The sequence below is a fragment of the Vitis vinifera genome, chromosome 11 (assembly GCF_030704535.1).
Source record: "Vitis vinifera cultivar Pinot Noir 40024 chromosome 11, ASM3070453v1".
Taxonomy (NCBI): domain Eukaryota; kingdom Viridiplantae; phylum Streptophyta; class Magnoliopsida; order Vitales; family Vitaceae; genus Vitis; species Vitis vinifera.
Genome location: NC_081815.1, coordinates 5,751,721 through 5,778,776, shown reverse-complemented (window position 1 = coordinate 5,778,776; position 27,056 = coordinate 5,751,721). Strand labels below are relative to the sequence as shown.

At 34.5% G+C, this 27,056-nt stretch overlaps 1 protein-coding gene and 1 long non-coding RNA gene across 6 annotated transcripts; both read left to right on the top strand.

The window, feature by feature from the left end:
- The first annotated feature begins 5,651 nt into the window (after positions 1-5,651).
- Positions 5,652-15,950, top strand: LOC100241955 (probable sucrose-phosphate synthase 1). The gene is made up of 13 exons (XM_002265437.4): positions 5,652-6,034; positions 6,131-6,220; positions 7,888-8,129; positions 8,391-8,454; positions 8,601-9,299; positions 9,829-9,945; positions 10,229-10,360; positions 10,515-10,691; positions 13,300-13,353; positions 13,451-13,513; positions 13,626-14,561; positions 14,745-14,872; positions 15,265-15,950. The coding sequence occupies exons 1-13, from the start codon at positions 5,852-5,854 to the stop codon at positions 15,536-15,538; spliced, it is 3,159 nt and encodes a 1,052-aa protein (XP_002265473.1). The 5' UTR covers positions 5,652-5,851; the 3' UTR covers positions 15,539-15,950.
- Positions 15,951-17,097: 1,147 nt separating this feature from the next.
- On the top strand, positions 17,098-25,408 carry LOC104880684 (uncharacterized). 5 transcript variants are annotated; one of them, XR_786872.3, is made up of 6 exons: positions 17,110-17,426; positions 18,999-19,313; positions 19,405-19,460; positions 20,711-21,601; positions 21,882-21,981; positions 23,798-25,408. It is a non-coding gene; the product is annotated as an uncharacterized LOC104880684 (long non-coding RNA). The 5 variants fall into 5 exon arrangements; XR_786868.3 differs by having other exon boundaries at positions 17,100-17,426; positions 19,405-21,601; XR_786871.3 differs by having other exon boundaries at positions 17,107-17,426; positions 18,999-19,460.
- Positions 25,409-27,056: the final 1,648 nt, after the last annotated feature.

The following is a 27,056-nucleotide window of genomic DNA, read 5'->3' as shown; positions in this document are numbered from 1 at the left end:
TAAATTCACATTAGTGTATCTTTGTATTCATCCTAACTTCTTTGTATTTGTTTATCTATTAAGCTAGGTTGACTGTGCTTAAACTCTCATCTATTTGAGTAAGATTGAGTGTTAGAGATTTAAGTTAGGATTGAACTTAAAAAAAGATTTATAGAGTCTATTGGAGCTGGTGAATCCAATTGTAAAAACATGAAAACTTGAATTGAAAGTTTTGAATTAGTGGAACCCTCACTCAAAAGGAGGTTGAGGAGAATGGACGTAGACAAGACTTATTAAACCATTACAAATAGTGTTTGCATCTCTCTAACACTATCTTTTTACATTTATTGAACTATTACTTGCTTAATTTAAGGAGTTCTTTGAAAAAGTTTTAAAACCTAATTCACCCTTCCTTTTGAGTGTTTTTCTTTAGTTAGTTAGCCTTTTTTCACACTTTATAATTTGATTTTGAGAAAGTTAGTATTTTTTTATGGGTCATAATGATCCTCGCTCGAGTTCATATTCCTTGGTGGCACATTATTTTGGGGATATTTAGGTCATTTATTTATATGTGTGCATATGTATGTTTTGGTAAACATGTAAGGTTGTGTAAGAGTTTATGAATAGTCTTTTTGGATTGAGTTAATTAATTAAGACTTAGTGAACTAAATTAAATGATCCAAGTCCAAGCCCAAGATGAGTTCAAGTCACTTAAGCTCAAGATGGGTTTAAGTCACTTAGGCTTATAAACAAGTCTGTATAAACCCCCTTAAGGGTTTAAGAATTGTATTTTTACCATTTCAGTCTTTCAGAGAGAGGAACCTTAGCTTTTATCCCCATATAGAGGATTCTATCATCCTTACATGTCAAGATATGGGAAAGAGAGCTATTGGGCAAAAAAATTGCAAGGTTGTTGAAATCTACACCACCCACTTCGTCGATTGGGATTGATATGAAAACATCTAGATCCTAGTTGTTGTTTTATGAGCACCTAAATCTAAGATTCATTTTTTAAATGTTTTCGTTGTCTCGATCTAGATCCCTATGATGATAGTAACATGCACCCCAACGAAGACAAGACTTAGAATGATGTAATTTAGAGATTTCAACACTTGCAAATATAGTAGTTGTTTTTGTGAAAGTTGATTCCCTCACTTGATAAAGAAAAATGGAGTTTTTGGTGACACAAACATAATGTTATGCTCATGAACTCATTGAAGTAATCTTATACATTTTTTATTTTTTATTTATTTTTAAATATAATATTGTTTAATAGTTTAGTACTATAACTTATTTATGATACGATTGTATTATGTCATGAGCCTAGAGTTTGGTCGTAGTGACAAGGCCTATGCGGTAACCCTTATAGGCTTGATCAAGGGGCTCAACCTACATGCCATACTTTTCAAAGACTATATGTTGATCGGTTTTGTCCTACCATAGACTCATCAGGGAAACAACTCCAGATCCTGACTAGTTTGTGTAGGAGTAGTCAAGTCTCATCTTCATTATTAAGTCCTTGACCAATGACAAGCTCCCCAAACTTAATTGGGTCGGCATGCCTAAACTCCAAAGAATCTTCTGCTCTAACCAGTCCTTAAAGCATGATCCTCACTTCATTTTGCTCTAACCAACCAACATATTCTTCTCGATAAGCACTTTCACTATTATCACGGACACCAAACAAACAGTATGTGACATTCTTCCCCACCCAATCTCTTGCATGCCCTAGTGCAAGGCTTCATATTTTCGCCAAATGATGCCCTTCAAATATTGCTTGCTCCCCATAAGCCAATAGCCACCAAGGTCCGTAGTTGACACCCAATGGGCTAAAAGAGATGTTTTCTCACCTTAGGAAGTGACATCCACCCATCGTGTTATCCTAGTAACACCCTAGAAGTAGTGCTCCCAGCACAAACTTCCACCCCTAGTAGGCAAGATATTGTGTGTTACTAGAACAACAAACAACACCTTTTTGATCCAGAAGCATCCATATTCCCTCATGGGTCCTTCTAAGTATAGCTTGAACACATGCCACAATGTTCATTTGATTGCATTGTTGCAATATGAGGCTTCATAGGTTACTTGTATTGCCATCGAGGAGATAACTCTTTGGTTAAGATTGTCAGAAATGAACATCGCCATGTTTACCACTTGTCTTGCTTTGATATCACTTGTCACTGGCCTAGAGTTTTGCCATAGTGACATGGCCCATGTGACAACTCCTATAGGCCTAATCAAGGGGCTTAGCTTGCACGCCATGCTTTCCAAAGGCTCTATGTTTACTAGTTTCATCCTACCATGGACTCATAAGGGGAACTACTCCAAATTCCAACCAATTTGTATAGGAGTGGCCAAACCTCTTTTTCATTATTAAGTCCTCGATTAGCAACAAACTCTCAAAACTCGATCGAGTTGGTATACCTAAACTCTGAAGAATCTTCCAACAATACCTACACACCCAATCTTTGGAGCATGATCCCCATTTCATTTTGCTCTAACTAGCCTACATATTCTTCTCGATAAGCATTTATGCTATTGTCACGGATACCAAACAAACAAGCTGTGACAATTAATATTATAAGAAGATCTTGTAAGAAATCAAATACATTTACTAGCAAAATAATTCCCCTACAAACTGATAATTACTTTTTATCGAAAACATAAATCACAACATATGCATGTATTTTAAAATATTTTTATCATATTTAGATCAACCATTGAGAAATTATATTTATAATTAGGGAATTTTTATTTTTCTACATTGTCAATCACAATGGTTCACTTCGACTCAAATCTTGAAGAAGTTGAGAAAAAATATATTAAAGAATGATATACTTACCAATATTAATATTGACAATAGGTTAAACTTTATTGCAAGTGTATGTTTGTCCGACATTATTAATTTAATAAAGATTATAAAATGAAAATAAGTAACATATGTTTTTTTGATAAAAAGACCATTATCTTAATACCTAGTCTACACTGATTTATCCCTGTCTCCATCCCTATCTATAATCTATTGAGTACTAAGCCTTGGGTTGAAATTCCAAAAGCACAATAAGGTATTTGATATTATACAAAATTATGTATATATATATGGATGAACCATATTAAAATGTAATGAATTAGGAAAAAAAAACTACACAACTTAGAACGCCAATAAGATTCATTGCAAATAAGGTCTACTTGAAGAAGACATAAGCACCATTTGAAAATTATTACGGTTAAAGTTGTTATCTTTACGGTAGCATATCATTATTTTACCCTGTTATTATATTATTTGGATATAGTAATTAATTCACATGGCTAATAATTATAAAGGTATTTTAAATAAAATATCAAATTTTAAAATAGGCATAAACTAATACACCTATACTAAAATCAATTAATCTATTCGAGTTCAAATGAACAAATTTAAAGTAAGAGAAAATTCCAAAAGGAGCATTTGAAGTTTGGGAGGAGAAGCATCTAGCATCGCACATGTGTAACCCTATTTTGGGATTTTAAAAGATTGAAGGCATAGGTAGTAGGTGACGTGGCCCACCTTTGAGACTAGAGAATCATAGATGGGACAGATGACTATAACTAATATTTATATTTTATTAAAAAACAAAGATTTTAAACGGGGGTGAAAATATACTTAAAAATATATCAGTGGAGTATGTCGGCTTACGTATGCCACGCGTCCACAATCATCTGGTTTTTTACTCCACCTGGCCATTCTGCATGTGCAGTTGCCTTCCCAAATATTTTCTCAATCTTTTTCTTTAGTTTATCGATTAACAAAAAAAGGAAAAAAAAAAAATTTAAGCAAAAGAGTGGACGACAAAAAGCCAAACTATCGAATAGAATGGAGCGTGTTTGAAACCTTGAATAGAGGTTGGTTTTTTTGTTTTGTTTTGTTTTTTTTTAAAGAGTAAAAAATATAATTTTTTTTTTGGATTTGGAAATATATGGATATTTTTTTTATAGAAAATAAATATTTTATAAGAATATAATGATTTAATTTTTTATTTAAAAATATAAACTGGAAACATTTTAACCTCTCAATGGAATCTTGTTTTAAAAAATATTAGAAATATTTTTTTTAAGAAAATGCTCTTAAAAATATTATTTGAATAAAAATTAATTGATTAAAAAGAATAAAATAAATTTTATATTAGTGAATTTAACTTTTTACATATTTTTACTTAAAAAAAACCCATTTTTAATATAAATATATTTTTTCATTTTAAACATTTACATGCAATTTAAAGAAAAAATTATTATTTTTTTAAATATAATATTTTTATGAAAAACAATAAAAGGTTAAAATTTCAAATATGAGTTTTCAATTACCCTAACGAGTTTATCCAAAAAATTTTATTTCATGATAGATTTTTGTTATGTTTTGAAAAAGAAAAAAATATGATTTTTTTTAATAATTTAAATTTTCAGAAAGGAAAAAAAAAAGAATAAAAAAAATATATAAACTAAAATAAATGTTTTCACTTTTAAAATCTACTAGTATTATATTTAAAGTATAAAATTTTTGAATGATTTTTGTTATATTTTATCTTATTTAACTTTTGGTGATGGATAAATCAAAGAATTTAAAAGTTCAAGCCGAATAGAGGGGCTTATTATGAAAATATATGATCACACAAGTTGACTTGATTTGAAATTTTAGCTTTTGATAGGGTTCAAAATCAATAATATAAATTTAAAGGGGCTTAATATTTATTATTGTATAGATATCCCACGAACGTTAGCATTTTCCTTTAAATTTTAATCGTGCTAAAAATGTTAAAAGGGTACTTTTGTCATAATATGAATAATTACCCCTCCGAAGGCATATTATTGGCATTATTCTCCTAATTGCTTCTTTCATGATTAAAACCATATACGCCACGTCCACTCTCGAAAGTACGTAATCATCTTACTCTCCAGATGTGGTAAACACGCGTCCCGCTAAAAATTGTACTGACGCACTCAGCGGTCCGCGTGGCGTTGAGTTGGCGCCGGAAAGCGCGTGTAAAGGTTTTAACTATATCCGAGAGTGAATGTAGCTTCTCGAGATTAAGGGGGAGCGTATCTCTCACGGGATTTTGCGATAAAACCCCGTTCGAATTTCTAGTACACAGTTGGCATAGCTTGCGTACGAGAAAGAGAAATGTGAATTTATTTATCGTTTTAGACGACACTGATTAAGGTATTAAATTAAAAATAATTTAAATGTTAATATTATAATAAAAAAACCGAGAGATCCTTACTTCTAATTTTTTATTATTTTACTTTATAATTATATGATAATGAGTTAATTCCGTTCATCTCCCTTCAAACCAATTGATTTAAAAATTTATTAAATATTTTTTTATTTTAAATTAAAAAGGAGATAAATAAAAACAATAAATAAAAAGAGTAAAAAAGATATTTGATAAAATTTTATATCAATAAATGTCGGATGTATTAAGTTAGAATCTTGAAAGAGGCAAAATTTATTAAAAATTAATGAAATTAGGTAAGAATTTCTTTATATAATATTAATTATATATATATATATATATATATATATATATATATAGCATGAGTAATTATTTTTTAATTTAAATAATTTTAAATTTTAAATTAAAGAATTTGTTAAAGAATATAGCATAATGTGTAATTGTTGAGAAAAAAAAAAATTCCAGTCAATAAATACAGTTTAAAGTGGTAAGGGGGAGATGCTTTTACCGTTTCGCGTCGGTTCTTGAATATAAATTGACGCAAATCTCACTCTCCTCTCACCGCTGTCTCTCTACGGTTCGCTCATCGTCTCGGCAGACACCGAGACAACAGTATTCTCTTTTTCTCTAGAAACTTGGAAGCTGTGGTCTGATACAGAGTGTTAATGGCGGGAAACGACTGGATTAACAGTTACTTGGAGGCGATTCTGGATGTGGGACCTGGACTTGATGATGCCAAAACGTCTCTGCTGCTGAGGGAGAGAGGGAGATTCAGTCCCACTCGCTACTTCGTTGAGCAGGTCATTACTGGCTTCGATGAGACTGATCTTCATCGCTCATGGGTTCGGGTAATCTTCTTTGTACTCTGCTATCTTTCTTTCTATTTGGGTGTGCGCCTGTTTGATTGTATCTGAAAGCTTGTGTTTGGGTCTCTGAAAATCCAGGCGGCGGCGACGAGGAGTCCGCAGGAGAGGAATACGAGATTGGAGAATATGTGTTGGAGGATTTGGAACCTGGCTCGACAGAAGAAGCAGGTTTTTTCGTTTTTGATTTTTAATTTGATATATATATTGGTTTGTTGATGTTTTGTTTTGATTACACTCTGTTTGGTTGGTGAGAGATCGGAGTAGAAGGGATGGAGGAAAATTGAATCATACGGGTCTGTTGGGTTGGTTTCCCGGAAATGAAAATTAAACTCAACTGAGCTAAATGGCTGAACAAGGGTCAGTTGATCACGGGCTTCTGTTCATTTCATGTGTTTTTCTCGGTAGCCAAAAGCAATGTCATTTTTTCAAATTCTGTCTTCTTTTGAATGCCGGCTCTAAATTTTGGATTTTGGAAGTAATTTGCTAATTAAAGTAGGAAGAAAAAGGTTTATTTATTTATTTATTTATTAATTTTAAATTTATTTATTTTTGGGGATGGGATAAAGTGGTTCATGTGGATGTGTGATATGGTGTTATCATATAAAATTAGGACTTTTTGATTGACTATGGGTGGATTTGGGTATGGTGTTTACTGGGTTTCATTTGCGATAATCATTTCAAGTGACATTACCGATGGATGGGCTAATTGCAAATCGCCCAATTCAGAACCATAGGGATTCACGAGGGACATTGAATAAAAACCTGAGCTTATTTCTTTACCAAGTTTGAATTATTATTATTTATTTGTAATTTATTTATTTATTTTTATATTTAGATTTGTTTGGCCTTCTTCATCTTTCTAGACTGGGGTTGGTTGTGCAAGAATACCAGAAATTGCTTTTAGATTTGTTTGATTGTCAAGTGGTTCTTACTTTAATTCTACATCTGCTAGATGTACTTATAACAATGTTAGTCTTCTGACCTGGATACAATCTCTTTCTCTCTCTCCTTATTTTCTTTTCCTTTTTTTTTTAATGGTTTATGGACAACCTGCTAGGACCTGTTTTGTAATGTAGAAAGGACAAGTAAAGAGATTGATAATTTCCTTAGGTTATGTTTGGTTCCTGGAAAATTTCAGGGAAAGAAAATACAAAGGAAAAGTAAAAGGAAAGAAAAAATGAAGGAAAATAAAAGATAGATTAAAAGTCAATAAATTATTTTTATTTGCTACTTCAAATTTATTTTACTTATTTTAACTCATTGATATAAATATTAAATAATTTAAAAATACATAAGTTTTTAACTAGTTTTAATTATGTTTGATATTTTTCATAGGACAACCAAACATGAAAAAATAATTTTCCTTTGCATTTTTTTTTATTTCCTTAGTTTTTTTCCGGGAACCAAACATAACCTTAATATTTGGGATCTGGGAAAATGAAAACCTCAATTCAGCTATACCTGATCGAATTATTTGGATTGGTTGAGCTAAGAGCTTTTATTTATTATTATTTTAATTTTGAATTTTGACTTCCTTGTTCCCATCATATTTAGAGCTAAAGCAACTGGAAAATTTTAGTTTCAAAAACTTCCTAATCCCACTTGCTTTACTGGCAATAAAAACTAGACTGCTTATATCTTCAAACTTTGTCAATGTTTCTTTTACACCTAATTGCTAGCAGTTGATGTTGTAGATTTGCTAAAAGTAATATCTTTAATTCGACTTGTATTAAATTCTTTATGATACCGCATTCTGGACATATTCCCCACAAATTGGAGCTAATTTGTGAGTATTGAATTCCATTGACTTCTTATTGTTGCCTTCTCTTTTATAGCTTGAGGGAGAGGAGGCCCAGCGGATAGCTAAACGTCGTCTTGAGCGTGACAGAGGCCGCAGAGAAGCAATTGCTGATATGTCTGAAGACTTATCAGAGGGAGAAAAAGGAGATACTGTCAGTGATATTTCAGCTCATGGTGATAGCATCAGAGGAAGAATGCCTAGAATCAGTTCTGTTGATGCGATGGAGACATGGGTTAGTTATCAGAAAGGAAAAAAGCTGTACATTGTATTAATAAGGTATGAACTGAACTTTAGTGCTCTAATTGGCACATGTGATCATAAGAAGACTATAAAATGATCACGTGTGCTTTCAATTTTAACAGGAACATTATAATTGTCCAAATGCTGATGACTAACTGCTGAAAGGAAACATCTTGGGAAATTGAATGTCCTAAAAATTTATATTTATCTATTTGCTAATGTTAACAAGTAAAGATTATGATCTTTCTGCAATGCATGATGATGTAGAATTACTTTTAACGATTAGTATGTATGCAGCCTTCATGGTCTAATACGGGGTGAAAATATGGAGCTTGGCCGTGATTCTGATACTGGTGGTCAGGTAACTTTTGGTTGTTGAAACTTTTTGTTTGATGTTGGCAATGTAGTTTTACTCCCAAATAATGAATACTGATCATCTAACAAAGAGACTAGTTATCTAATTCTTTACAAAAAGACCTAAATTATCTTCATTTTTTCCCCTTCTAGGTTAAGTATGTTGTTGAGCTCGCAAGGGCTTTGGGCTCAATGCCAGGAGTTTACCGGGTTGATTTGCTAACTAGACAAGTATCATCTCCAGAAGTAGATTGGAGTTATGGTGAACCTACAGAGATGCTAACTCCACTGAATTCCGAAAGTTTCATGGAAGATATGGGGGAGAGTAGTGGTTCTTATATCATCCGTATACCATTTGGTCCAAAAGATAAATACGTTGAGAAAGAACTTCTATGGCCGTACATCCCTGAATTTGTTGATGGCGCACTTAATCACATAATACAGATGTCTAAAGTTCTTGGTGAGCAAATTGGTGATGGGCAACCGGTCTGGCCTGTTGCCATCCATGGACATTATGCAGATGCGGGTGACTCTGCTGCTCTTCTATCTGGCGCTTTAAATGTCCCGATGCTTTTCACTGGTCATTCTCTTGGCCGAGATAAGTTAGAACAACTTCTGAAACAAGGTCGAATTTCAAGGGATGAAATAAATACAACATACAAAATAATGCGTCGGATAGAGGCCGAGGAGTTGGCCCTGGATGCTTCTGAAATAGTTATAACCAGCACTAGACAGGAGATAGAGCAGCAATGGCGCCTGTATGATGGTTTTGATCCAATACTAGAGCGTAAACTCCGAGCAAGGATCAGACGTAATGTGAGCTGTTATGGCAGGTTCATGCCTCGCATGGTTGTAAGTACTATGACATTCTTGGTTTTCTTGCAGAAGCTTAATTTGCTTCTTTTGTTTAACCTGACTTAACCTACCTTGTCCTAAAGCTTGGTTGTGGTTCATGAGCTTAGGGTCCTAAGTGTTGTTTGAGTTGAAGGTTTAATTATGAGATTCCTGGGCCGCAATGAATTCTAAATGAGAGTTTTCTTGAACACATTGTGTAGTTGTCACGTTAATTAAGTAGTCTATTTTACTTAAAAACTATTCTAGTGCTTCAGGTCGTAAAAAAGATATATTATTAGTCTAATTTGAATAAGCTTGAACTGGAAAGAATCTGTTAAGTCTAGGCTGATTTCTTATTTCATGTCTCTTCACAAGCATAGGTTTGAGGTGAGCCCTGAAACTCTTGGACTTATTAAATTGATTTATAGCTTCAATGATGTAATTCAGATCTAAAGTAATGTTTCAGATTTACAAATTTGTTGCTCCTTGTTATGTCATGTTATATTTGTTCACAAAAAACATCTTGAAATGTTATCGCTCTTTGCAGATAATTCCTCCTGGGATGGAATTCCATCATATTGTTCCACATGATGGTGATATGGATGGTGAAACTGAAGGAAATGAAGACCATCCTCGTACTCCTGACCCGGTTATTTGGTCCGAGGTTATAGTTATTCATTAGACCTTTACTATTATTTTACTTTGCATTAGTTTTTCCACTGTTTTATCTTTCACACTGGCAGTCCAATCCCACTGAGCAATGGTTGTGGTAGTTAGAGAGCTGATGTGAAATATATGGTCAAACTTCCTAGATTATCTTCCAAATTAGGTTGTTTTGATTGTTTTGTGCTTTAGATAAAATTCTGACCTGGATCTTTTCTTTTCTGTCATTTTTAGTGCTGTTTTAGAATTGATGCCAATTCCTTAACTTACTTGGTATTTTGTAGATAATGCGCTTCTTTACCAATCCACGCAAGCCTATGATACTCGCCCTTGCTAGACCAGATCCCAAAAAGAACATCACAACTTTGGTCAAAGCCTTCGGAGAATGTCGTCCATTGAGAGAGCTTGCTAATCTTGTAGGTCTTAGCCTCCTAATGATACTTATTTGGTCAATACATCATATTGATATTGTAGATAAGCTAAATTGGCTTTGCAGCAAAGTCTTTTTATGTGTACTTAAAAATTTATTCTGTGCTCTTTTTTTGTCTTATTTATTTAGTTTTTTTGCAGACATTAATTATGGGTAACCGAGATGGTATTGATGAAATGTCCAGCACAAGTGCTTCTGTTCTTCTTTCAATACTTAAGCTGATTGACAAATATGATCTTTATGGTCAAGTGGCATACCCTAAACACCACAAACAGTCCGACGTTCCCGACATTTATCGTCTAGCTGCAAAGACAAAGGTAGACCTTGTACTTTATTTATAAGATTAAGTAATTTTAAATAGGAAAGATAATATGTGATAATTGTTGTATTATAGATTGTCCAGTTCTATTCTCATGCGTGCTCTACTTTCAGATTACTATTTTCTAGACAAACCAGTGACTTGACTTTGTATTGTAGTTTACTTGTTTATTTCTTCCACTGCACTCATTTCTTCTTTCCATATATTATTTTGATAATCATAAACCTATGCATTAGCTAAATATGATTGTTGTCATGGGAAAATTAATGCAAGGGATGAGTTATTCAGACAGCCAACAACTTGGAATTTGCAATACCCTTGAAAAACAAGTAGAAGTCCAAAAATGATTATATTCATCACCCTTTCAGGTCTCCACTAGTGTTCAATATTCTAGTTATTGAACAAGTAGGTCTCGCTTTTTGGTTGAGAATAGAAGAAGGGTTAAATTCTGGAAAGACTTGTGGTGTGAGGATCAAACATTGGAAGAAGCCTTCCCAAACTTAATTCTCTTTTGCTACTAACAAAGATGGTGGATGAGTGGTAGAGACTTGGGAGGAGGTTGGGGTAGGGGATAGTTGGAGCCCCTGTTTTTCAAGGCAGTTTAATGCTTGGAAGCTTGTTGAAGTGGAGATTTTGTTTTGGAAATTACAATAATTGGTAGTTAAAAGGGGAAGTGGAGGACAAACTGAGATAGAATGAATCCAAGAACGACAAGTTTTTAGTTAGATCTCTTTATTTTTTCTTTTCTGGGGGATATAAAGAGCCTTTTTTGGCTAGTATAGTGTGGAGAATTTGGGCACTAGTGAAAGTCAGTTTCTTTGCTTGGTAAGCGTCTTGGGTAGAACTCTAACTCTTAACCACCGCAAAAGGAGGGTTGGAATCTCTTGAATAGGTGTTACTTGTGCAAAGGTGAGAAGGAAATGACATATCACTTGCTTTTGCATTGTTCCAAAGCAAGAATGGTGTTGCACTTGATTTACTCTCCTTTTGGAGTGGAGTGGGTTATGCATTCTTCAGTTAGAGGGAACCTGTTGGATTGGCATGAATCTTTCATGGGTAAAAAACGGAAAAAAGCGTGGAGGGCCACTCCCTTGTGCATATTGTGGACTCCTTGATAGGAAAGGAACAAGAGGGCTTTTAATAATGTTTAGTAGTCTGACCAAGTAATCAAATCCACTTTTACGTATACTTTTGTGAATTGGGGTTAGGGTGTATATAGAGGACTACACATTGTCTATGTTAGATTTTGTAGATTGGTTGAGCTTAAAGTTAGGAGAAAGTTTTTTAGTTCCTTTATACATATACTAGGCATTGTTTGCTTACTTCGTGTGTACTATGCTATGCCTCCACTTAGGTGCTTCTAATATATGCTCTCTCTTTTGCCTATCAAAAAAAATATTCTAGTTATTAGTAGATTAACAACTTACAGTGCTTCTCAAAAAAAAGGGGGAGGTGAATCAATCCAACACAGAGTTGGATGCAACTCAAAGGATACAGTAATTTTGATGATTTTTTTCGCATTCCCATCATATTTTTAGTAGTAATTTTTGAATTGTAGAACTTTTGGTTTGTCATCTTTCAATTATTAATGCTATTTTCTAGGAAACTCTGATTTACATCCAAAAAGTGGGTTTACTCTTGTTTTATGCCTCTACAAGTCTGTTCTAATCCATAATTTTCCTTTTTCAATTTCATAGTGTAACTAGTTGATGGCACAAGTCATTTTATATGGCTTTGGTGGTGCCGTGGCGGAGCCAAGAATTTCATTTGTGTTGTGGGGGGGGGGAGGATTTAGGGTGCAGCGGGCAAGAAAGAATGAAATAACTCAAGTTTGCCAACTGGTGAAGGAGGTTTTTTTCCCTACCATGGTTAATGAAGGTGGAGGATGTGTTAAGAAATTCGAGACTACTATAATTGAGGTGGTGTTAGAGGTTTTACTCTTTATCGTTTGTATTCCTATTAATGTACGGATTTACTCTAACTGAGGTGTTGGGAAAGGTTTTGAGCTATCTTCAGTTGGAGGTTCTATAAATGTTTTAGCCTCCATTTTGTGCCATTGCCATTATTCTGAAAACCATATATTTTAAGTCAAGCAATTCATCTTGTGGGCTTGATGTGGTCTTCAAAGTTAGACAAATGTGGTAAACTTGCCTCAAAACTGGTTTGTGAAATTTCATTTCTTCTAACAAGAAGCTTCCATAACTACTCAGAACTTTTAGGGATGTCCAAGGAAGATAACAGAGGCTATTGCCTTCAACCCCTTCTACTTTTTCTGTTTAGGGTTTATATTTTATTTTCTTGTTTTAATTTTTACTTATTTTATTATGGCATTGTTTCATGAAGTATTTATCTATTTAGCAATTTTTTATAACATTAAGTTATTATTATTAAATGAACATTTTGTGCATTTTTCATTCAATTATTCTATAAAGAAGATTTAAGTCATATTTTCTGCCGACTTATTGAAGTATGTAACCTACTGAAATTTGCCAATATACTCAATCTGACAATTTCTTTTGCCATCCATTTATGCATGCTAATTTTTTGCCCCCCTCCCCTTCCCCCCCCCCAGTTTAGTCCTATTTTCTAATTCAGTTTCTTTTCAGGGTGTTTTCATTAATCCTGCTTTCATCGAACCATTTGGTCTTACCCTAATTGAGGTGCTCTTCTTTTTATACTCATGAAGTTTCTAAAGTGTATTTTAATTCTTAATACTTATATAACACCTTCCTTTTTTTTTTTTTTCTAATTCAAAAGGCTGCAGCATATGGTTTGCCTATTGTTGCCACCAGAAATGGAGGTCCTGTTGATATACATCGGGTATTTCTACTAAATTTTCATATCATATATGAGTAGAATGATCATATGCAATTTGTATAGAGTTGTTCTTCACTGCTGCAGTTTAAGGAAACTCATTGCAATATTGTTGCAGGTACTTGACAATGGCCTTCTTGTTGATCCCCATGATCAGCAGTCTATTGCCGATGCTCTTCTAAAGCTTGTAGCAGATAAGCAGCTTTGGGCAAAATGTCGACAGAATGGGTTGAAAAATATTCATCTCTTCTCATGGCCAGAGCATTGCAAGACTTATCTAACTAAAATAGCCAGTTGCAAACCAAGGCATCCACAGTGGCAAAGAACTGATGATGGAACTGAAAATTCAGATACAGATTCACCAGGAGATTCCTTGAGAGATATACAGGATATATCTTTAAACCTAAAGTTTTCATTGGATGGACACAAGAATGAAGCTAGTGGAAATCCCGAAAATTCTGATGAGAATGCTGTTGATGGGAAGAGTAAGTTAGAGAATGCTGTTTTGACATGGTCGAAGGGTTTTGTAAGAGATACAAGGAAAGCTGGGTTCACGGAGAAGTCGGATCAGAATACCGGCACTGGAAAGTTCCCAGCTTTGAGGAGGAGGAAACATATTTTTGTCATTGCGGTGGATTGTGATACCAATACAGATACTCTTGAAACTGCTGGAAAGATACTCGAGGCATTTGGAAAAGAAAAGACTGAAGGCTCTGTAGGGTTTATACTCTCAACATCAATGTCCATATCCGAAGTTCACTCTTTTCTAGTCTCAGGGGGGCTGAGTCCTTCTGATTTTGATGCTTTTGTCTGCAATAGTGGAAGTGATCTATATTATTCATCTCTTACTTCGGAGGACAGCCCTTTTGTGCTTGACTTATATTATCATTCACACATCGAATACCGTTGGGGCGGAGAAGGGTTGAGAAAGTCGTTGGTTCGTTGGACAGCTTCAATTAATGATAAAATGGCTGACAATGAACGGATTGTTGTTGAAAATGAGCAAGTTTTAACTGAATATTGCTATGCTTTTAAAGTTCAGAAGCCAGGAATGGTAAATTATTTTCTTTTATTTCTGTATTTCTGAATAAATAAAATATCTGATTTTTTTAATAGTTTCCTGACATTTTTCAAATTCAGGACTTCTTGCATATATCATTTCCAATTACATCAATTTCCCTTTTACATTTAGTGGGATAATAAAAAATTTTCTGGCCTCTGGGTGTTGTCTTTGCAGGTACCTCCTGTCAAGGAGCTCCGGAAGTTGATGAGAATTCATGCTCTTCGTTGCCATGTTATTTATTGTCAAAATGGGACAAAGCTGAATGTAATTCCCATAATGGCGTCTCGTTCCCAAGCCCTCAGGTATAGTCCTTGTTCAATCCTACTTCATTTCATAATGATTTTTGTCCAAACTATTTGCTTAATTTCATAAAGTATGTTTCTTGTTTAGTGTATGATTGTGGTTAGCTAAGCATCATAACCATTTGCTTTGAAGCCTTCACTAATTTATCACCTCTTACATTTGTGGTTGAGGAACAGTGAAATTTAATAGTGAACTCATAATTCTCCTAATTTATGAACCTATCTACGATTGAGTTGATGGGACCATTGCAGCTATGGCTTTGGGTTTTGTTAGAGCATATTTGGATATTGAACTTGACCGTCTGCTTGGAGCTTATGTTTATATGATGTATTTGGATATTTTGGAATATTGATTTATTAAGATTGAATGACATAAAACTCCTTCCCTTCAGGTATTTGTACGTCCGTTGGGGTGTGGACTTGTCCAATATAGTGGTTTTTGTGGGAGAGAGTGGGGACACCGATTATGAAGGATTGCTTGGTGGGGTGCACAAAACTGTAATTTTGAAGGGAGTTTGTGCAAGCAATCAACTCCATGCAAACCGAACCTACCCTCTTACTGATGTGGTGCCATTTGACAGCCCCAACATTGTTCAAATGACTGAAGATTGCAGCGGCTCGGACATCAGGAGTTCCTTAGAGAAAGTAGGGGTCCTCAAGGGCTAGAAACTCAAAGCCTTGGGAGATTACAATTATAAGGTCTTGGGGAGATAATACTTATATGGAGCTCTGTCTTTATATCTATCTGGTCTTTCCTCTTCATTCTGCCTTCAAATCTGCAACTCAATGAAGAGCCATCTCTTCGTTGTGGTATCATTTCCTCCTGAATTATGAATCATGATTTTGGTATATATTCTTTTGGGTTTTCCCTTAAAAAATCGTCCTCTGTCTGGCCCTTGGCCAATGTTTCTCAGAGTCCAACTTCTGTTGTAGCTGTACAGCTTATGTGCTAATGGGGCCTGGGCTTTTGCTGTGGCCCTTGGTCGTTCCCTTTTCCCTCTCTTGTAAAACAAGGTTTTGTGCTGTTTTCTGTAATAAAATAAAAGGTGGGAGGAAGCTATTTTCTTGGTTGGTTGTACTGACCACTGAGTAATGGTGAGAAGAAATTTTAACAAGCATGTTGGGTAGCAGCACAGGTCTCATAAACAGGCCTTAATGTTATTTATATATTTTTAAATTATTTAATCTTATATGAATGATGAAAAATAAATGAAACGTAGTAAATAAAAATAATTTATAATTTTAAATTTATTTTTATTTTTCTTCATATTTTTTTGTTTCTATTTTTTCTTGGTGAATCAAATATAGTTTAAAAGAAATGTATAATGTCTAAAAAAATTATGGAAATTTCTAAGAACTTCCGAAAAAAAGAAATATGGAAATTTCTAAAAATTGAATCAGATGAAAGGGTTAGCTACGGAAAAAATTAGACTAATTATAACATAATAAAATGATTTCATTGTTTTGCATTCTTTATATTTCGTTTGTTTATAACCTTATGTCATATATTTGTATCATTACTTAACGGTTTACATTTTATTATACAATTTCAATAGTGAAGGTTGCATTCCATAGTTGAGATTGCAAGTTCTATAAGTATTGAATCAATATCCTAATATTTTCTTAGAAATATTTTTAAAATAATAACTTACTGGAATTTCTCGAATTCCACTAATGATTTATTCGAAAATTTTCACCAATGATTTATTGATAGGACGTAAATGTAATTCCTTGTTAAAACAACTAGGAAAATTCTACCGTACCACTTAGGTACCTACCAAAAAAATAGTTTTGGCCATTGGATGAAGATGGTTTGATTTGGACCGTCCAACTGACTTATGTATTTTAAAATTTTTTTTAAAAATATATAAAAAAAAGCAGGTTGCTGGTCACCGTGATTTCCCGCTTCTATCTTGCTTAATCTTCAAATTTGATTCATCAAAATACGTCTTATATATTTTGTAATATGGTAGTTGAAATTATTTAAATTTTATATTAAATTATTATCCCTTTTTGTATATATGAATAATGAAAGTATAAGGTAGTTGGTAGGATTTTCTTTTTTTAGATAAGAGTTAGGTAATTCATTAAATAATAAATTATATTTGATATTTAATAATAAATTATAAAAAGTTGTAATATTTAGATATGTATGAAATGGATGTGATTATTTCTCATCAACAAGTACTTACTTTACACATGTTATTTTATTATTGGGTCAAATGTAAGAGTGGGTATCAAAGAACAACCCAAACAAGTATTGATAATCGGTATTATTTTTGGCAACTACATTTAGATTACGATGAATGAAAAGTTAATTTAATTTTCTCGAATTTTTATTTATTTATTTTTAAAGCTGGGTAATTATTTAAAAAAAAAATTGTCATTGAACGACACAGCCGGCGATTGGGCTGCCATGGCCAAAACTCCAGCGTAACCCTAAAGCTTTCTCAGTCTTCGCTCTTTCTCTCTATTTCCCTGTACTCCTGCCCTTTCCCTCTCTAAAGCTATGTCACCTGCGGCTACGAATCCCAAAGCCGGATGGGAAGTTCCGGTGAGTCCATGATGGAGATTGTTTTTTGGTTTTGCAAAAAGTTCTTCATGTTTGATGGTGTGATGGAAGGTTGATATGGAAAATTGGGACTGTTTGATTGGTTTTTGGCGAATTTTTGGATACTGTTGTTAAATTGGGTTTCATTTGTATTGATCATTTGAAGTTACATTGGCGATGAATGTGATAATTCTGAACTCCCAAATCACAATTTTAACATCCAAATGCTCTTACAAATAATAGAGAAAATAAATAATTTAGATGTTTATCCTTAACTTAACTATTAGTATTTATCTATTTATTATATATTAGTTTGAATTATGATAGAACTCTCTATCAGTTTCAACTTGGAGCAAATTTAGGGTGCAAGGCTTAAGCCCTGCATGCCTCCTCCTACCGCAAATGATAATGACCTTGTTATGCCTATATATCGTCAACGCCTTCTTCCTTATGGTCTCCAATGTAATATCCTAGTTTCAATGCCTCTTATATTACCGTCTCCAATGTAATATTTTGATTTTAATACCTCTTTGCAGCCAAGAGCTCCAAACTTTTTTGGTTCAAACCTACCAGAATTTTCTTCTCCTTTTCTTCCTACCAGTATTGGTCCCTTTAATTTAACATATACTTCTTCATTACCTTCAACTCTACCTAACTCTTTCTTTCTTTCTAAAAGCTTCTTTAAAGATTTGATTGCTTTCTTACATGTCTTGGGAAAATAATCATGCTCATGTTCCTTTACCTCTACTTAAGATCTACCTTATACTTTGCCTTCTCCTTTACCTCCTATATCATCTACTGTATTAGCTTCTCAGACATTGTCTAGTTTGATGTCAAATAAGGCTCCTAATCCTACTCTTCCTTCAACAAATTTTATTTCTACAAGTCCCTCTAAGTTTTTGGAAATGCGGCTTAGGAAGATCCCACTACTCTTACCTAATTTTTCAACCACCAAATTGAATCCACTCGCTGCCTAGACCCGCCCGCCTAAACCCAGGGAGACCGCTCTTCACAGACCCAGGGAGACCGCACTCCACAGACCCAGGAGACCGCACTCCACAGACCCAGGGAGACCGCACTCCACAGAACCAAGGAGACGGAGACCACTCTCCACAGAAACCTGAATACCGAATACTACTCTATTTTTTTTTTCTCTCAAGACCAAGATTGGACTCTCCTCCTGGAGCTCCATCTTGTGGGGGCATAACAGAGAAAATAAATAATTTAAATGTTTATCCCTAATTTAACTATTTGTTTTTGAATTAGAATAGAATATAACATTTGAATTAGAGTAAGAGATAGAGTTTGAATTATAGTAGAACTTAAATATATTTGTATACAAATATCTATGCCATTCTCTCTCTATACCAAATTTATGGCATATTCTCTCTATACCAAATTTATTCTTTATCGCTTGGGAGATTCTTGCCTTGATGAACAAGAAAAAAAAAAAAAAATCAATTTGGTTTCACCCATAGTTGAAAGTTGATAATTTAATACATCTAGTGTCAAACTTCTATTTTGTCTAGTTGCTTATAGAGAGCCCTGAATAAGCTTCATTTTTTCTCCCTGTAGTTTAAGTATGTTGTGGAGCTTGCAAGAGGCTCGGTGCCTGGAGTGCATCATGTCTATCTGCTAGCCAGACAAGTATTGTCACTGGATGTAGATTGGAGTTATGTTGAATCCACAGAGATGCTGGCTTCTGAAAATTCAGTGGATCCATGCATGATATGAAGAGAGTAGGGGTTCATATGTCATCTGTAAACAATTTGGTCTAAAAGATAAATATATCCAGAAAGAACATCACCACATTGGTTAAAGCATTTCGGGAATGTTGGCAATTAAGAGAACCTGCTGACCTTGTATGATTCTCCCAATAACATTTGATTGGTGAGCACATTTTGCTGATTGTGCTAACCAGCTGAATTAGCTTTGCTAGTAAGGTAGTTTTATATGTGCTCCTTTTGTCCGTATTTTGCAGATGGTGCTTAGGGGTAGCCTCAAAGTATTGATGAAATGTCAAGCACGAAAGCACCTGTACTTCTCTCAATACTTAAGTTGATTAACAAATATCATCTTTATAGTCAAGTGGTATATTCTAAGCAATGCAAACAGTCTGATGTTTGCACTGTGCATTGTGCATTTGGATGCCTGCTTTTAAGCGGCCATGTGGGTGACTTTGCTGTCTATTGCACTTTACTGGGTTATCTCTTCCATAACAATTTTCATTTCTTTCTACTTTATTGTTTTGATAACTGTAAACTGATTTATTAAGGAAATGACACTATGACCCTTCTCTAGAGTTTAGTGTTATAGTTTGTGCTTGCATAATAACTTCTGATGTTTTATTGGACAATGGAATGTGCATGTGATCTTATTAGTACTATTATGTGGAATAGACAATATTTACATTTAATAAATGGGTTTGCTCTTAGGTAGTGTTTGTTTTTTGACTGAATAGAAAAAGCCAAAATATTTGGCTTTTTCTATTAAGCTAAAAGTACCTTGTTGATATTAACCAACATAAATAAAGTGAACTTGTTATCAATAAGTTTAGTTTAGTTATGTTGGTTGATGTCAATGAGTTACTTTCAACTGAATGGAAAAAGTAAGATATTTTGGCTTTTTCTATTTAGCAAAAAAACAAATACCACCTTAGTCTCTTCCTATTTGCCCAAAATAGTCTGTTTTACTCCATAATATTACTTTTTCTGAACCAATAACTAGATTTCATGGTACAACAAATTGATCAACTAGGCTGTTTGAGGTATTTTTAATTATTTCACATGAAAGCTATTTCCTTTAACAATTGTAAGGAGCATATTGCCAAACCTTGGGAAGATGGCATATGTATGAAAGATAATGAATTTTGTGGATTAAAATTGGGATGGCTTTATTTATGTATTTAATTTTTTTTTAAATTTAAATTTATTTATTTTTTCCTGTCATTACTATTAAAAAGATTTGGGTTCAATGTCATTGAAGTGGCAATAAAGGTTTAGGGCTATCTTCAATATGGTTTTTGTAAATATTTTAGCCTCAACCATCTGACACCCTCATTATTCTGAATGATCATTTTCTGAGGACCTCAGTTAAAGTAGGCTCAAACAGGCCTAAAAATCCTACTTTTGCATTGAGCAGGCAGCAGCTCATTGTTTGCCTACTCTTGCTACAAAAAAGTGTGGGTTCTGTTGATACACATCATGTATGTCTACTGAATGGATATACTTATTGGTTAGAAGGATCTTAATCTTATATTTCTGAAACTGATTGCCATATTGTTTTAGGTGCTTGACTATGTTCTTCTTCTTGATACCCATGATCAACTGTTTATTGTTAAAGCTCTTCTAAAGCTTGTTGCAGATAAGCAGCTTCAGGTGAGATGTTGGCAGAATGGATTGAAAAATGTTTATCTCATCTAATAGCCAGAAAATTTTGCATATCAGAGAAAAAAAAAAAAAGAAAAAAAAAAGGAAAAGAAAAGCCAGAACATTGCAAGAGTTATCCATCTTGAATAGCCAAGCTACAAAGCAAAGCATCCACAGTGGCAAAGAAGTTATGTTCTGGTTGAAAATTCAGATTTATATTCACCTGGTATACAGGATGTATCTTTGAACTTAAAAGTTTTTGATGGATGGAGAAAAATAAGAGGCTAGTGGGAATCAATATAACTTTGGTTTCTGACAAGAATCCAATCATGCCATGGATGGGAAGAGTAAGTTAGAGGGTACCATTTTGAAATAATCAAAGGATGTTTTTAAATGATTCACAAAATGCTGGGTTTATGGACAAAGTAGATCAGTATATATGCACTTGTGAATTCCCGGCATTGATAGGGAAATTTTATCCTTGCTGTGGATTGTGAGAGCATTTCATATTCTTGAAACTGCTGGAAAGATATTTGAGACTGCTGGAAAGTACAGGACTGAAGGTACCATAGGATTTATATTGTCAACATACTTGGCCATATCTTAAATACACCCTTCTGGCCTCAGGAGGGCTGAGTCCTACTTATTTTGATGCTTTTATCTGCTAATAGTAGAAGTGATCTCTACATTCCATCTCTTAACACAAAGGGTCCTTTGTGCTCAGCTCTTGTTACCATTCGCAGATTGAATACAGCTAGTGTGGAGAAGGGCTCATCAACACATAGGTTCACTGGGCAGCTTCTATTAATGGTAATGGTTAAGTTGGTTGAGAATGACCACATCATTATTGAAGATGAACAACTTTCAACTGACTATTAGTATGCTTTCACAAAAACAAGGAATGATAAATTTTCTTCTTTTTATATTTATGAAATGATTGATGTTTCATACTTCACAGGTGAGTGAGGATTTCATGGTTCAGATTTATCATTTCCAATTTTTTGATTTTTCTTACACTTATTGTGCTTGATGCAGTTTTGCTTGCTAGTAGGACAATGATATAATTTTTCATCTTGTTTTATTTTTACAGGTTTTTCCTGATAAGGAGCTTCAGAAGTTGATGAGAATATAGTCTCTTCATTGCCACTGAATGTGATTCTGATATTGGCATCTCCTTCCCAAGCTCACAGGTGTAGTTCTTATGGTTAATCTTATTTTGTGGCATAGTCATTCTTATGTGAACTTTTGGCTTAATATTTTGGTATACTTTTCATGTTTAAAATATATGATGGTTTTTTAAGTGTTAAACTTCCATTGATTTCCGACCTTATATTTGAATTTGAAAAACATTATTATCTTAGTAGTGAAGTCCTTTTAAATCCTCTCTATTTCCAAGTAATAGTGGCGAAAGGATTTGTAGGCAGAATATGTTATGTGTAGGACTGGTTTATATGGTTTGCAAAATTGGGGTTATTGTTTTGAATAAAAAAGTGATTCAGCTTCAAATTTCAGGTCATTTTTTATCCTGCTTCACCAGAGCAGTGTAGCATGTCAGTGAAAATGTCAAGCTGATGATAGTTCTATATGATTCATTGATTATTGTACAATTGTTAAATATATGAATTTGTTTCCTTAGCTCATCATTAATTATTCAGCTCAACTCCCTTAAATCCAATTTATGTGATAATACAATGACAATTTGATCATGAAAGCTGATGAGAAGCATCAAAATCATTATATTTTATGCTATTGTGAATCTATAATGCAATTATTGCACATGTGGATTTGCTTCACAAGCTTCTCATTAAACATCTTGCCTCCCAACTACCTGGAGTTAAATCAGTATTGTTACATTCATGTGGAAAAGTGTTTCTTCTGGATTTCACTGATGCTTCGGGCACCCCCGGAAGGAGGCCTTCTTCGCCCTCCACCTAAGCTGTGCAGGAAAGGCCCAAAGCCAATCCCAGGGAACAGTGAAGCTTCATAGGGTCCAGTTAGGGCATGTTTTGGAATATTGGCTTTTCATTTGTAATTCCCAATCAATTACTTTACTATTCATTTGAGGAGGGCTTTGCTGCATCCCTCAAGAAAGAGAATCCTAGTTTGAGAAGGATATGCTTTCGTGTTGTGTTTACTCTTGTAATGGTCTTACTTTATGCTTGGTCTATTGTCTCCTGTATGGCACTTTGACCCGTATTTTTGATAAGCTTTTGGGTGGTTAGGCAGTCACTATGTAAGCTACCATGAGGGTCCCATTTTAGAACTCTGTAGTACTCTGTTTTCATTCTCTGCCTTATTATTATATATTATAAAGATGTGTTGCTTATTTTTCTTGCACTCTGCTTTCCTGTAATAAAAAATCTTCTCTTACATCGCCTGCACCTGTTCCCCTCAGTATCTTGACATAGTGACCCTAATTTTATGAAGAATCATACTTCTAGAAGTGCTTCTCAATTGGCAGACCTTCTGGTTTAAAATTGTATAAATATGAAGTGTGTATCAAGAACGCTGTATAGTTGCTGCAGTCTTCTAGTAAGTTTCTTTACTAATTTAATTGTTTAGGCAATGAGGAGGGAAAACAATGAAGGAAAGGAATTTCTTGAACTGTTCCAAGTTGATCTTTGCCACTAGTATATATTGAGAGTGTTTCTCCAAACTAGTCTCTAGAGTTAGGGCTGCTTCCTGACTCAACCAGCTTTATACAGATTCCCTTATAAGTATTGCTAAAGTATTATTGTTATCAAGTATCTTTTGCTATCCATAATGCCTGAATGTCAATATTTTGGATCACATGATCTTTTAATTCCATGATAAGTAGTTAGGAAAGGGGCCCGGTAGACAGTTGATTGTGATTGACAGAACCTGGGAACTTCAATATACTGATGTTGATATTCCTAATCTCAAAAAGTTTGATGTATGCATGTTGCTTTTTTAAGTTGATGTATAGGATATCTAAGAATTCTCTTTAAAAAAGAAAACATTTAATTGAAATTGTCTTCCTTTCAGGTGTCTTTATGTTTGATGGGGTATGGACTTGCAGTAGATGGGAATGCAGAGACACAGATTATGAAGGATTGCTGTTTGGGTTGCATAACATTGTAATTTTGGGGGTGTTTGTAGCAGTGCAAGTAATCAACTCCATCCAAACAGAAGCTACGCTCTTTCTGATGTGCCATCTGACAGCAGCAGCATCATTAGAACTACTAAATGTTGTAGCATAACCAACATCCATTCTTCCTTAAGAAACTAGGGTTCCTCTTTGTCACAGGATGCTTCAAATGACCCTCCCCATGGGCTTATATAGGAGGAGGGAAGCTTCTGGAAACTCCTGGAGCCATCTACACTAAGTCATTGGTGGGAAGAGTGTGGAAGGTTCTAGAAATGCCTAGAGATGTCCACACATCTCTACACTATGGTGGAAGGCATGGGAGGAGTCCAAGGCTTTCTAGAGACTTCTAGGAATCTCTTGTATATTCTTGTACATAGGGTTGTACATAGAATAGGGTAGGATGTTCTAGAATATTCTTGATTTGTAAGGGAACCCTCCAAGGTTCTAGAGAGTTCCCTTGGTGCCTATAAATAGGTGAGGGCCTCATTTGGCCAAGGCACCACCCAAATCACTTCCTAATCAAGCAAGTGAGCTTCCAAGCACTTGTAAAAGCTTCTTTGAGTAATAAAGAGCTTCCATTCTTTAAGGAGTTGCCTACCAAGCTTCTTAAGCTTTTGAGTCGCGAGTGTCTTAGCCGAGCGAGCTAAGTATTGGGAGTAAGGCTGACTTAGCAAGATCAAGCGTCTTGGCTTGTCTAAGTGCCGCACGAGCTTAGTGAACGACTAAGTCCGTGACATCTTGCTTTAGAAACCATGCTCCTTTATGTTGAAAGTAACGAGTTCCGACACTTGAGAGCTCTACCCTTGTCTACTTGTCATTTTATTTAGGCCTTCCTTTTCCTGTCGCCTTTCTACTCTCAACTTCCTGTAGAGCACTCTCTTTATTTTGGAATCATCTACCTTGATGCTTATTTGTGGGTCTTATCATGGAACTTCAAAGGCAGCATTTTATTCCTTTGGGAATTGTCTTCAAAAAGCATACTTTTTTGTCACCTAGCCAATAGGTCCCATAGAAGCCAACCTTTCTTCTATTCCTATAATGTTTCAATATGCCTGTGCTTTACCATTACCCTTTTATCATAACTAGTCGAAGCCAGTAATGTTTCAAAAGCACCCATGTAGGCTGATGCTGTGTCTGGATTGCAGATAAATATTTCTGCTGGGACTCTTGGCTATTGATTAAAATTTGAGGACCAATCTGCATAAGAAGTGGCAGGTAAAGCAGCTCCCAGTGTGAGAAACTGCAACCAAAAAGTCCCGGACACAGGTATGTGCATGCAAGCGACAGCTTGAATAACTTATATTCTACAGGTGAGTTATGGTTAACTAGATTTAGGTCTTCTTTACTTCTGTACTTTGAGCATCGAAAAAGTGCGAAACAATATCTGTGCTCAGACATGATGGAGCTGTTAATATCGACTACAATGATTACAAGGTATTCTTAATTCTATCACTATTCCAGAAGGGCCTCCTGTGCATATATTTAAGATATTGGTATATTCTTTGGCATCTCTACTTCTTGTGCTGTGCTTTTCGAGTATGGGCCAGAGCTCTAAGCTTCTTAATAGGTTGGTTGAGGAACTTATCCTATCATTACAGCTATCCAAGTTTCCCAACCCCCAAAATAAATAAAAACAAAAGGCCCATTCGTCAAATAATGCAACTGTAAGGCCCTTAAATATATAGAGCAGAGAAATTGAAAGCCGGCTAGAGTGATGCCCAGGTTCAAGTGGTCCTCGGAATAATCACTTGTATTTTCCTTGACTGGGGAGGCTTTCCTAGTTTCAGCAATGCACCCTTTATTTATTTATTCACTTTGGAAAAAAATTCAGCAACTAATATGAAGGCAACTTTTGATTACCCCTCACCCCAGAGTCTAAAACCCAGCTCTATATGCATTAGAGTTATTTTTCTGGATTTTAATGTGAACATATGTTATAAAATATAGCATAACCCATCTATGACGGGCTCTCTCTTATGTAAATATTATTTATTTTAAATGCAATGAGTTTTTACGGTTTTAAAATGAGTTTACATGATTAAAAGAAGTAAACTACTTATAATATGAGAAATTTTTTCCTTTAATTGATTTAACATATCATAATCATCCCTTATGGAGGGATAACATTCTTGATCTTTGTCATAAGATTGTGGATCACTCAGAGTTTCATATTAGGCCAGGAGATTGATTATGATATTATTTGTAATGATTCGCTCTTCTTTTCATTAGATATTATATGCTCTTCATTGTGGTTTTAGAAGTCATTGGCATGATTAAGAAAAACCCATTACATGTCTAATGCAAGAAATTTTTTCCTTTGACGACAACCCATGTTAGGAACATCACGATCCAGCGGTGAGAAAGGTATGAAATGAAGAATAGTGAAGCTCTTAGCATGACAAGTGAGTGGATATGGTTAGTACGACGTGTGGTGGTGTGTTGAAGTTGCTTGAGGGCAACCCACTTGTGTTAAATAATCCAACTGTCTGATAGTCGGCCAACTGTCCTCTTTGGTAAGAGAGGGTTGCCTAATGCCTTGCTCTTCCCACCTGTCCTAAACTTGAAACAGCTAAAAAAACAGCTGAGCTTCCCATACCTGTAAGCCAAGTGAACCCCCCTCACCCATGTCTCACCCTTTTAGTCTACTTTTGAAATTGGGAGGAGAATTTCATAGTCAATGCCGCCACCTCTCAAGCTACCAGATGATTGTTAACCAAGATTGACGAATTCAACTTTCAAAACTCTCATCATTCTCAGGCTTTCACACCTGAAAATGGTTCATTTTTTTTCCTTTTATTCATTGGGTAATGATAAATTTGTGACATGCTTTTCAGGGATTTTCTGAAAAATATTCATGCCCAATCAAAATATCCTTGATTTTATAAGAAGGCATATATGATCATTATTAAATTTATTGAAAATGGTTTCCATAAGTTCTTTGAAAAATGCCATAAGTATGGAAATTTCTCTGTTAAAATTTTGACCCAAAAATTAAAACTAGTAAGGTATATATTAAGCTAATATAATCTACTGTCCTATTTGTAGATAAGTGGTGAGATTTAATCTCATGATTTTCAATATGATTCCAACCCACCCTTCAAATATTTTCCCTCACATTTAACATAAAAATATTATGATAGTAGATACCATTCATAA